Source organism: Rattus norvegicus, chromosome 13 (genome assembly GCF_021556685.1).
Source record: "Rattus norvegicus strain SHRSP/BbbUtx chromosome 13, alternate assembly SHRSP_T2T, whole genome shotgun sequence".
Classification (NCBI taxonomy): Eukaryota; Metazoa; Chordata; class Mammalia; order Rodentia; family Muridae; genus Rattus; species Rattus norvegicus.
In genome coordinates, this window is record NC_141546.1 from 102,587,308 (window position 1) to 102,600,523 (window position 13,216).

Consider the following 13,216-nt stretch of genomic DNA (forward strand, 5'->3'; position numbering starts at 1 on the left):
TGTGCCAGATATGTGCTATGTGTACAGCCCCTAATGACACCCAGGGTTCCCTGGGCACTGAGTTTCTTCCAAGGTTGGCAACACCTTTTATGTACTCACTGTTACTTCTTTTGTCAATGGAACTCAGGCCTTTGCCATTCTAGGAAGAGCCCTGCCACTCAGTTACACCCCCACACACTTTCATAATGCATTGCTAAGAGGTTTAAGTGTGGCCTTGCTAACACTGTCAGAGGAGGGCTCTCAACAGCTTTCACCTGGTTCTCTTGGGTTTCACTGAGGTAATTTTCCTCTTGGGTAACGGTAATCTGTGACTTCTGTCGCAATAAATCATAGTCAGGAATAGGACCCCATAATGGACCTATGCCTCTCCTAGGAAAGTATTAAACCCTAGGGCTCAGAGTAGCCTAGAGATCATCTCTTGTGCATAGCCAGAGTTTAAGTTTACCGTACTCTGAGTCACTAAAGCTTTTAGAAGAACAGCCCTCTGACCATTCACTTCCTGTGCTACACATATGTTGAATGCAATCAGTCTTTTATCTTGAGACCCTGAAAGGCTCATCAGATAGCCTCAGACATTTCATATAACATGGCTGTAGCTACTTCAGTGGTCTCAGTTCTTTGCCTCTTCTCTGAAAAGTACCTTTTGACAAAAGGATTGGTGGGTTTAAAGTCAGGAAACACAATGGTGTGTACCCGCCGTGATATCTCGTTCAGTGGGAAGCTGTATCAGGTCTCCTAGCACAGCGTAGATGGAGTTTGGGCTTTGGTAGCTGTTTTCCCAGATTTTTTTCCCCTCTGTCTGCTGTGTATTCTGGGAAAATAACAAAGCTCACACTTAAAAATTGGGAAGATTGCGGGGTTGGGGATTTAGCTCAGTGGTTGAGCGCTTGAGTTCGGTCCCCAGCTCCAGAAAAAAAACAACAGAGAGAGAGAGAGAGAGAGAGAGAGAGAGAGAGAGAGAGGGGAAGAAGAAGAAGAAGAAGAAGAAGAAGAAGAAGAAGAAGAAGAAGAAGAAGAAGAAGAAGAAGAAGAAGAAGAAGAAGAAGAAGAGAAGAGAGAGAGAAAATTGGGAAGATTGCTATGACAGGAAAATCACCAGTGGCAAAATATAGGGATTCTTGAGTCCGTTTCTATATTGTGCTGCACTTGGACGAGTGCCCTATGTTCAGGGAAAGCAATCTAAACACAAAAGCACCCTTCACAGATATTGGCCTAGTCACATAAGGATTCACATTTTAATTGACAGTGTTTAGATTTTGACACCTAGATCAATTTATGTCAGCAAACATTAGTCCTTGAAATTATGCCCTTCAAAGTAAGTTTAGCAGAATGGAAAATTCCATCTTCAGCATGAAAGAATTGCTTTAATTTAAATTTAAATTCAAATATTTGATTTAATGTCAAATTTCAAGGGAACCTGTCAATTTTTAAATTCAATAGAAAAAATAAGCGTTTGGAATCCTTGAGTTATATTTTTGAAGTAAGGCGCAGAAATGTTTAAATACCCAGAAGTTCTCTCTTAACCCTATTTCTGTCAGCTGTTCTGACCCACAAGTGTGTTTTATGCTTGTAGGATAAAAAGCTTTGTCTTGGAGAATTAGTGATGCATATCCTTTGTTTATTAATGTCTTGGTAAACCACATGTCTTCTTGAAAAAGTGACCCTGAATCAGAAGGACCACTTTGCTGAGTGTCTTACTTCCGTTTCCTAGTGTGTTTATCGATTGCTTTGTTAATAAATGCTCTCTCTGTTGTAATTTAGCTCCATCCCAGCAACCTCCACCCAGAGGACGGGTTCAAAGCTCTTCTGCCATCAATCTCTCCTGGAGTCCACCTGATTTTCCCAATGCACACTGGCTTACATACACTCTGTTCAGGGATGATTCCGAGATCTACACAACTGACGATCAGCACCCTTACTGTGAGTCCTAGGATTTGGTGGTGGAAATACGTGGGGTTCTAAAAACAAATATAAGTTAAATTCCCTGGCACTGGGGATAAATGAAGAACAAAGAGCACTCATGCAGAGAGAATCACAAATCTCACAAGGGGGCAGAAAATAACCACATTGAAAATAAGATGTTCTGTGTTTGGTGAGATGATCACCAAATTCCCTGAGAGGAAAGCAGTGACTCAACCCAGCATGATTGGTACATGAAGCCTGGATCTCTCGTGAACTCCAGAGTGTTTGTGTTGGTTCACAGGCAGGCATCTTATACTCAGCAAATTGTTAAAATATATGAAATATCTTTCCTTCATATCAAAAACCATTGGAGTCATCATACTTACCACGGAAATTGTACCTCAATTCAAAAGCTACAAGTGAAGATAAACCCCGTGTCCATTCACTATGTGGTGTGTAGTGTTGAGATGTTGGAAGTAATGAGACATTCAAAGGTCTTGCCGTGTGGGATCCGTAGGGCATAATCGATCCTGGTGTACTGTTAAATATGTTACAGGCTATGAAAAACTGTGTCTCTGCAACTCGATAAAGGAAAACTATGACTTTCTGGTGGGAGAAATTTAAAGGTATAAAAGCGTATGGATTGTTATGTTTCGGTTTACAAAACCTGGCGGAGATCTGAGCACAGACGGCCTTTTGAGAGTCAGCTCTTTCTTCCCATGACAGTTTCTAGGTACCTCCCTCAGGCCTTTCACCTCACCCAGCAAGCACTCTTACCTGCACAGCCATCGCGCATGGCCTCCAACTTATAGGTAACACGAATAACCAGCTTTAAAATGTGAGCGAGGAGACTAAAGTTCCATAACCTTGAAGATGGATGAAAGGAGGCTGAGTTTACCATGCCCTCTGACCTCAAAGCTCCCGCCCACATGTCAGACTTGTTTTTATCTATTACATCAGCAGATATCATTCCAAACCTATTGTGTATGACTTGCTCCAACTTTCTCCTTACTCTACACACCCCTTCCCTGCTTCCAGTCTTCTGTGAAGTTAATGGAAACTCTGAACTCTGTGATACAGATCGGGATGGGAAGCAAACATCTGCCCGCATCTGCCGTGTTGGCAAAGCATCCGAAAAACCTGCTACTAAAATGTCTATTTTCTTCCAAAAGTCAGCGGGATCCAGGTGTTCCGAAACTTAAACTTTTGTGACAGAGGATGAGTGGAGTCATAAAAATATTGAAAATGGTTTCTGAGTTGACAGGACCACTGGTTGAATTATCTCTGAAGGTACAACTCCACTGGCTCCCTTCCCCAAGTGGCTTTGAATTAGATTTGAGCCCATCAGTGACTCATTCAGTCCCTGTTTCTCACAGTAGCATGTTGTGATCTGTTTCATAAAATGGTATATGGGAACAGAGCATCACCGCTTTTTTACATGACTGTACTAACAGTATCCATACCATCTTTTCTTGGGTAGTAAATATCCACTCATTCGCTAATCGGACATTTCTATAATCCTATTAAATGAAGTATTATTTTCCAAAACCTTATTTTGCACTAAAAATGCCACATCTGGCATTTGTCGACAACCCCCCGTAATTAATGATGTGAACATTATCTGCATGATGGCATTTGAACAGTGGGAACAACCCATGAGCACGGTCAGAACTTTCGAGCTCTCTAATAATCCCCCCGTGTTTATTGCTCCAGCTTCAGTGCCTGGGTAGCATGAATAAAGAGAAAAGGAAAAATTATTTCTCTTCAGCTGGATGAGCACAAGTCTGTGGGCTAAATGAAGGCAGTTGGAATTGTAGGTGGAGAATCACTGAACTTTTCAAAGAAAATTAATAGTGTTGTCTTCTAAGCAAGTTTGATCAGGCCATTATAGAATTCCTCATTAGTATAGGAACTTCCCCTGGCTAGCCTGGAGTCCTGTGGGACACTCTAGGGCAGTATTTTCTTGCCATCCTCATACACCTCTATATTATCATCTCTAAAGTTCTTGAATGACTTTTCTTTGGTAATAATAACGCACTGTATTAGTTGACATTACCACCAACCACCAGCTACACTCATTACATGGGATAATTTGAAAGCGTCTGAATATTGGTAGTAACTGAGTGCTAGAACCAGTGCTTCCCTAAATAAAATGTACGGATAAATACCCACGTGCCACCAGCAGAAGAGTGTGTGCTTGAGTTAGCTCTTTGGTTTGGTATTTTCTTTTTCATTGATTTAATTGTTTCTCTTTTTGTGAGAGAGACAGAGACAGACAAAGAGTTAGCTTAGCTATATGCATACGTTTGTATACATATTTTATGTAAATAGGTTGTTGATGTGTATGCATGTGTATACAGAGACTCGATATGTGCTCATTTGGTCTCTCAGCCAAACCCAGAGCTTACCTGTACGTCAACCACTAGCCAGCTGACTCTGTGGAAGCCCTGGACCAGCCTTAGGAAGCCATCATTACAGACAAGCTGCCCTACCCTTATATGTGTTCTGGGGATCCCATTTCCAGTCTTCATGCTTGGTCAGCAAGAACGTAACCACTGAGCCAGCTTTCTAGCCCTCAAGGTGGCTCTTTGGACTTTTACCTACTCAGTACTTTGCTCAGATCCCCATGGTGTTTGAAAAGGGCCTCCTCTACATATTAGTGTGAAGAGCACAGTTTTCAGAGGAAAATAACATCCTTCATTTAGTGTTTTATATTTAAGAAATGCCCAGTGAGTTTCATATATACATATACCAATTATCCTGACAAACGAGCAAGTCTGATATATATATATATATGTATATATGTATATATGTACATATATATGTGTGTGTGTGTGTATGTGTGTGTGTATCATTATATATTGATTTTGAAAACAAAGGAATACCAGACACAATAGAGAGATGGAATCTAAAACTGAAATTCATCATCCTTGCTGGTGAAGTGCATATTCAATTCCAGGAACTGAGCAAGGGTTTGAGGATATGGCTCGGTGGTAGAATGTCTGCCTAGTGCACTTGAGGTCCTAGATTTGTAGGACAGACATATACCTGGCTATGGGACTGGAGAGGGAGTCCAGTGCTTAAGAGCATGTAGTGCATTTACGTAGAATCTAAGTTTATGTCCCAGGACCCATGTTGGTGGATCACAGTCACCTCTAACTCCTGCTCCAGGGTATCTGACCTCTTAGGACCTCCCCAGGCTACTTCCTTCGTATGCACATACCAAGACACATACACAGACATATAGAAATTTACACATAACTGAAAATAAAGTAAATCTCACGAAGAGGAATTAACAGTGGTCATGTCACTGATCCACATACACTAATGATCTTTACTACATCACATAGAGTGAACACGATAAGGAGTCTACTGTTGAACTGTCTCCACCACCAGCTCCCGGTGATGACGCAGAGACATTTTATTATTTATAAAAGCTTGGGCATTAACTTAGGCTTGTTCCCTACTAGTTCTTATAACTTAATTAACTCCTTTATACTCGTCTACGTGTGCTCAGTGAGCGTTACCGCACCTCAGCCCCTGTATCTGACTCCCTCCTTGTCTGACTCTTTCCTAGAGTTCCACCTTCTCTCTCCTGCCTGGGTAGAGGAGGTCAGCTTTGTTTGATTAAAGCCAATCAGAGAAGTCTTTAGGACAGAGACACACCTTCACATGGTGTACAAAAATATTATCCCAGCAGGAATGACCCTAGGTACCCAGTGAAGGATAAACGGATAAGGAAATTTAATGCTTTCTGCATGGCAGAGTATAACTTTCTATCAGGAAGAATACAATTCTGCTTTACAGTAGGAAGACGGGAAGGAGCGAAATTGTCACATTAAGTGGAATGAACCTGAGTAGAAACACGAATATCACATATGTTTTTCCTCATCTGTTGGATGCAGATATTTTGTAAAAGATATGGAGATAGGAGTGTAGTATATTTGAGAAGAAAAACAATGGAGGCAGAGTGATAAATCCTGGACATAATATAAGAACATGGTGGGAGTAGACTATATATGTGGATGAAAGTATCACAAAAAAAGAACCCACATTATTTTGTACCATTAACATATTACAATAAAAATTTCAGATGGGAGGACACACCCTCCTCTTCAGGGACTCAGGGCAGAAAATTGAGAAGTCGGCAGGCAGGTGTAGCCTCTGTGGCAAAGTCCTTGTTCCCAATTTGCTATTTCTATGTTTCTTCCAAAGAGGATGGGGTAGGGCTCTCAAATAAACCTTTACACAGGAGATGCAGGGCAACTGTATGTGCTCTGTTAACATCCCTATCCAGTCACATATTCCCACTCTGGCTTTCATCCCATTCCCATTTCTTATCAAGCAACACCGCTCCCACACATTCTCATTCTCTGAGATAAGATCACGTTTAAAAAAGAAAAAGATAGAATGATCTGGCAAGGCCTTGACATGGAGCGTGCTGTCCTGTGATCTCTAGGGTAAATCTCCTCCTTGGGTGCTGTCAGAAGCAGGTCCTTAAGGAATTCTGCCACTGTGGAACCCAGATAAACTTCCATTCCAGGGGCCGTGACAGCGCCCTTGCCAATGGAGTCTCTGTCCTAGTGGACTTTTCTGAATATGGGTGGTGATGTTTCTAGGTCTGTCCTACCTCTCACTCCTGTGGAGGATGCCGGACTCCTTAGGTAGCATATGAGGCACTCATGTAATGGTTGTTCCAGTGAAGAAACAGCAGTGACATGTGTTCAGCACAGTGAAACACCTCCACCTGCCACCCCTCCTCCTCCTCCTCCTCCTCCTCCTCCTCCTCCTCCTCTTCCTCCTCCTCCTCTTCCTCCTCTTCCTCTTCCTACTTCTTCTCTCTCTCTCTCTCTCTCTCTTCTCTCTCACTCTCTTTCAACTCCCCTCTCCCTCAATTGCCATATTAATTAGCATTTAGGTGAGGAGAACTTCCCTCTGACCTTTGGCAGAAGTTCCTCCTGAGGATACCAGAAGTACAGAGGACCAGTCTGATCCTTGGCATCGCCAAGACCCTGACTTCAGATGAAATTGCTTGTCCTGCAGAAGTCGGGTTCTTTTGAACACTCTGCCACATTCTGAGCTTTTCCCTCCTGGACCCTGCATCTCACATCTGGCCCTTTCAGAGATTTAAAGGTCACTTTGCCACAACCAAAAGAGGTTCCATGGATCATCCATAGGCTCTCAGCACAGAAAGCAAAGAAACTCTGTGGATTAAAATTAGACTCCACATATTTATCATATGTCAGGCATCTAGATATGGAGGAACCTTTAGTAGTGCCATATCTGGACCCTCCACCAACACCCACACGGTCCCACAAGGAAGCAGTTAGCAGCCACTCTGGCATTTCTTTGTTTCATAGACCTGCAATGTGCTTGCTGGTTTGTAGAGAATGGTGGGTGCAGGCACATAGTTAATCATGGCCATGATCTATCTCTCTCTCTCTCTCTCTCTCTCTCTCTCTCTCTCTCTCTCTCTCTCTCCCCCCTCCCTCCCCCTCCCTCTCTCTTTCCCTCCCCCCTCTCTCCCTTCTCTGTCTCTCCCTCTCTCTCTCTCTGTCTCTCCCTCCTTCTCTCTCTCTTTCTCCCTCTCCCTCCTATCCTCTCTCTGTCTTTTTCTCTCCCTCCCCCTCCCTCTCCTCTCCCTCCTCCCCTCCCCCCTCTCTCTTTCTCTCTGTCTGTCTCAGTCTCTCTCTGTCTCTCTGTTTCTCTGACCCCACCCCATCCCGAACCTCTGCCTTCGGCCTTCCTCTCCCTGACTTCCCTGTCCTCCATGCATGGAGACCCTGCTCATCTTGGACTTCTCTTTTACAATGTCTCTGTTCTTGAGAAATCTCGCCAGAATTTAGCAAAACTCATGTATAGTTGTTTGCCATTTTATTGGTCAGGAAAGGATACACTCATTATTAAGCAGGAGGAAGACCAGGGGCTTGGTGGTGGTTTACAGAGGTTGGGCCCATGTAACAGCATTTAGCAAGCAGAGCACTTACACTGAAAGCAAATATGTTTTTCGGAGATTGCAAGGACTTCCTCTGGGTTCTTCTATCGAGGGACCCCGTGAAGATCAAAACAAGGACAGAAACAGACTTCTAAGTGTCCTTTGCTCCACTTGACACAATGCTCTCAACATACTAGACAGTAAAAGCAATCAGCACTTGCCTGATTTCCCTTGGAAAAGCATCAAACACACTCCTAAGTGCAGGACTTGATCGGTAAACTTCCTAATTAAATAGCACCAGAATCAGACAATTGCAAAAGATTCCTTGACAATTGTTAATTCTGACTGTCTGACTTCCCTTTTTATTTCAGATACTCAGTACTTCTTGGACACTAGTCTGTCACCGCACACAGCATATTCATATTACATAGAGACCTCCAATGTGCACAGTTCAACAAGGAGCATTCCTGTGATTTACAAGACAAAGCCAGAGGGCTCAGAAGGCCACTTGAACTTGACTCACATCATTCCTGTGGCCTCAGACTCCATTACACTTGTCTGGACTGGACTCTCCAACCACTCTGGTCCTATAGAGAAGTATGTTTTATCATGCACACCTGTGGACCACACTGAGCCCTGTGTCTCTTATGAAGGTCCAGAGACCTCAGCTACCATCAGGAATCTGGTTCCATTCACCCAGTACTGTTTCTCTGTCCAGGGCTGTACTAATGGGAGCTGTTTATATAGCTCACCTATTACAGTAACCACAGCCCAAGCGCCTCCCCAAAGGCAGGAGCCACCTACAGTATGGAAAATCAGTCCCACAGAACTCAAAGTAGAATGGTCTCGGCCAGTGGATTCAAATGGTAAGAGTTCAAGGCTTAAATTTATCTTTCTTTTAGAAGACCAAAGCAGTAGAAATGAAGTGTTATGTAGGAAGACTGGCAACTGTATTTGCTTAGACGAATATAAGAAGACATTTGCTTGGGAAATGCTATCTGAAGATAAAAAATGTGATTTCTTCTGGATATGGAAGAGGGTATTTCATCTAATTTAAGAACAAATTCCACTCAATTAAATTGCTCTTTCAAAGGCTAATATTATCTTTGCTCTTAATGACATCTGCCACAACACAGATGATGTTGATAATTGGACACTCTCTGCTAAAACGCATTATGTTTGACTGAGTCATGTTAGGGCGCCCAAAAGCTGAACATTTTCTCTTTTAAGAAAGAAAAAAATATAAACTAATACCAAAAAAAGTTGTATATAGGCTAGTTGATTCCATTAAGTTAATTTTTGTGTTCTTAAAATTGAACCTCGGGGTTCGTGGGTCATACACATATTCCTAGGTTTTTAGTAATTTGTGTTACGCACACATTGTGGTAAAACTTTGCATCAAACTTTTATTGCTCGGTAAAGCTGGATACATCTTAGCGACACAATGTTTGCACAAGCATGGCATATGCCAAATTCGTAAGTACCCCCCATAGCTTCAAAGTACGCATCCTGGAAGTGGAACAGGCAATGAGTTCAAAGGGATGCAGGAATTTTGTGCATCCATCTCGGAAATGTTGTATTTCACACCGGACAAGCTATAGTTGTTTTGCATTTATGCTTCCTTTGATGAGTTTTCCCCAACATGGCCTCACGGTAGTTTGTAATCATCTTTGTTGCTTTTGTGTGCACTAGACATACAGCTCTCTAAACTTCTACATCTAAGTTGGTGGGGAGAATCAACAGGTCATATAGTCAGAATGCGGAAAAGCAAACAACCTTAAATAACCCGTCCCCAAATAACGCCTTTCACTCGGTCACTTCAATTTGCTGTCTCTCTCCTAGGTGTAATTATCAGGTATGAGTTATACATGAAGAGATGGCCGTCCACAGAGGAGAGTCTCGTGTTTGAGAGCCATGGTTGGTTCCATTCTCACCCAGCCTCACCGTCAGCCAATCAGAGTGAGAATGTGCTTCAGGATCCCCAAGTCAGCACAGTCCTCTCTGGCTTGGACCCACACACAGAGTATGCATTTAGGGTGTTGGCTGTGAATATGGCTGGCAGTGTGTCATCTGCCTGGGCTTCAGAAAGAACAGGAGAATCAGGTAAAGGCCATTTTCTTGGATTCTTATTTTAAAACCCCTCAGTGAAAGTGCTGCCTAAGAACTAAGGTCAAAGAAGATATTTGAGACAGAAAAAGCAGATGAATAAGGTATTAATTCGTTTGTGGAGGGGAAGGGGTTCCTTCCCCTAAGTGGCAGTTGATTTCCGGTGTCCGGTGGGTAGATACCTAACCCAATCTTGTTTGTAGTTGTCATGGTTTGGCAGTTTTCAGTTTTATAATTAGCTTGTACTTTCTCTTTTCAAGACAAATATCGAAGGTAATAAAGTTTACACAATGGAATAAGCTAACACACTGAAAATCCTGAGCCCAAGTATGCTTAAAAACAATCGGAATTACAGTGTGGGAGGGGCGCTAACGTCTAGTGTTCGTACGGCATTTTTATCACGATAACTGATCTATTCTTCACGTTCTACCGTACTCCTCACGTACAGTGCACTCCACATTCCATAAGCACTGAAGAAAACAATTATGTTTTTACGGGTTGAGTGTACAGATATAAAAAAAAAAAAAAACCTCTAACTCCTGCTATAAATTTAACATGTTGAAACTGTAAAAGTTTAACCCAGTATGCAGTCATGTGTCTTAAGCTTTGGGGACTGAGACAAGTTCTGTGTCTGGACTATTCAAATGTCTTACCAAATTACTCACAACCTATTTTCATGAAAACGGAGAGAATTCTATCAGAGTTTGCACATCTGTGTGTGTGTGTGCGCATGTGCGCATGTCTCTCTGTGTGTGTGGGATGTGTGTGTGTGTGTGTGTGTGTGTGTGTGTGTGTGGGATGTGTGTGTGTGTGTGTGTGTGTGTGTGTGCAGAGAGAGAAAGAGAGAGAGAGAGAGAGAGAGAGAGAGAGAGAGAGAGAATGCATGCCTGTATACACAGAGAATCTAGAGAAAGCCATTAGGTGTTCTGATCTCTCTCTCTCTCTCTCTCTCTCTCTCTCTCTCTCTCCTCCCCCCCTCTTTCCCTCCCTCGCTCCCTTGCAACAGGGTCTGTCACTGGGCCTGGTGACTTAGTCCACAGGGAGCCTCCCTTCACGGCCGTCAGGGCACTATAGCTGTAGGTGTGTTTGAGGTGACACCCCTTTTTCTGTACTAGGATCCGAACTCAGGTTCTCATGCTGTGAATCACGTGTTCTTACCCACTCAGCCTCTTTGTCCTCCTACCATTCTAGATTTTATTTTGTAAATGAAAGAATGCCTCACCTGATAATGTGAAGCTAGTTGGCATCCTTGTAGATGACAGATTAAATATTTTTATTTTTAAAATTAAAAAAAGCAAGTATACATTAACTTTGAAAATAAGAATATTTTACAAAAATTGGGTCTTTCAGAAACTAGACAGCTCAGTCTGAAGTCCCATGTGGGTAATCTTGCTTTTGTCTTTGACAGCACCTGTGTTCATGGCTGCTCCTTCAGTCTCTCCACTCTCACCATACTCCCTCAGTGTCTCCTGGGAGAAGCCAGCAGAAAACTTTACAAGAGGAGAGATTATAGGGTACAAGATCAGCATGGTTTCTGAACGTTCCCCTCAACGAGATGTTCCAGTCATGTGTTCAAAGGTATTTTTATTTTCAACTCATTTCCTTTCAAAATTAAATTATGGCCCCATTTGAGGTTTTATGAATTTCTAGAACTCTGTAGCAGAATCCATCTCCAAATGTGTTCATCTAACGGGCATGTTCTTCAGTAGAGTGTCAGATGCTCAAGGTCCTGTATGTGTATGTATGCTTCTCACTTATTTTTCTATCATGCTGAACTAAAGTGGTTATAATTTTATTTCATGAGACCTGCTGTTTCCACTTAGTCTTAAATATTTTTCAAGAAGTCTTTTCAGCAGCTATGTACTATATAAGATAATCTGAAAACATTATTTGAACACATAATAGCACATTTAACCACTCCACAATCTGTCGGTATTTATACTGTATTCATTTAGATGTCAAAATGACATTGACAAGACCATCTTATATGCATACTTTTTTTATGTATTCACTTCCTTGGGAAAAGTCATGGGGAACCAGATTTATCACACCATAACAGAGACCGTGACAGTAGGGCTGCAGATGTGACCCTGTTGGTACAGTGCTTGCTTAGCATGGATTAAGCTCTGTGCTTGACTCCCAGTACCATGTAAAACTAGGTGTGGTAGTACAGGTCTGTAACCCAAGCACATGAAAGGCAGAGGCCATTCAAGGTCATCCTGAACTCTACCTCGAGAGTTTATGGCTAGATCAGGCTACATGAAACTCTGTGTCAAAATTTATATGCGGATGTAATTCATATAAGTTCAACGAACACAATATTTGCTCAAGGCTTTGGATGTGTGTGTGGTCACATTGTGTCTTCTAGTAGTGTCTACTCCAAGGATGAGAATACAAAATGTCAACAGTCATAAATGCCTTACTATACTGGCTGGTTTTGTGTGTCAACTTGACACAAGCTGGAGTTATCACAGAGAAAGGAGCCTCAGTTGCGGAAACGCCTCCATGAGACCCAACTGTAAGGCATTTTCTCAACTAGTGATCAAGGTGGGGTGGGGGGACCCAGCCCATTGTGGATGGTGCCATCCCTGGGCTGGTGGTCCTGGGTTCTATAAGAAAGCAAGCTGAGCAAGCCAGGGGAAGCAAACCAGTAAGTAACATCCCCCAATGGCCTCTGCATCAGCTCCTGCTTCCTGACTTGTGTGAATTCCAGTCCTGACTTCCTTTGGTGATGAACAGCAATGTGGAAGTGTAAGCTGAATGAATAACTCCCCAACTTGCTTCTTGGTCATGATGTTTGTGCAGAAGTAGAAACCCTGACTAAGACACTTACTGTATCTAGCTCATTGGATATGGAGGGTGTAAGAAAACAAGAGGGTCCCGTTCTCCCTAGTCAGAGATGAGTAGAGTTCCCTGTCTAGCCTGTATTAGAGGCATGATAGTGTATAAAGATAGAGGACATTGATGTCAGCTACATAGGGCATTCTATGCTCTTGGCTAGACATTTCGAATTTTGAGGGACATATCCTTTGATGAACACTAATTTGAAATAAAAAAAATCTCAGTGCTTTTTCCCAATCTGTATGTTGTGTGTTTCCCGGACTCCAACACTCTGATCTGATCTGGTTTTGTGTCCATGACCAGAGAGGCCAAGTTCAATCACATAGTACACACATGATTTTTCTTGAGATACTTCTCTTCCACACAGGGTAGCTAAGAAAGGGCAATGTATGAAGTCTGTCCTCTGAGACTATTTGTCTGAAGTCTGTCCTC

General features: G+C 42.5%; 1 protein-coding gene across 1 annotated transcript in view; it reads left to right on the top strand.

Annotated features, from left to right (window-relative positions):
* Positions 1 to 13,216, top strand: part of Ush2a (usherin) — a 666,484-nt gene that overhangs the window by 157,292 nt on the left and 495,976 nt on the right. Inside the window, exons 15-18 of the mRNA NM_001302219.1 lie at positions 1,762 to 1,920; positions 8,209 to 8,703; positions 9,680 to 9,940; positions 11,352 to 11,521. Of these exons, the coding sequence (NP_001289148.1) occupies positions 1,762 to 1,920; positions 8,209 to 8,703; positions 9,680 to 9,940; positions 11,352 to 11,521 (1,085 nt within the window). The remainder of the gene's footprint in view (positions 1 to 1,761; positions 1,921 to 8,208; positions 8,704 to 9,679; positions 9,941 to 11,351; positions 11,522 to 13,216) is intronic.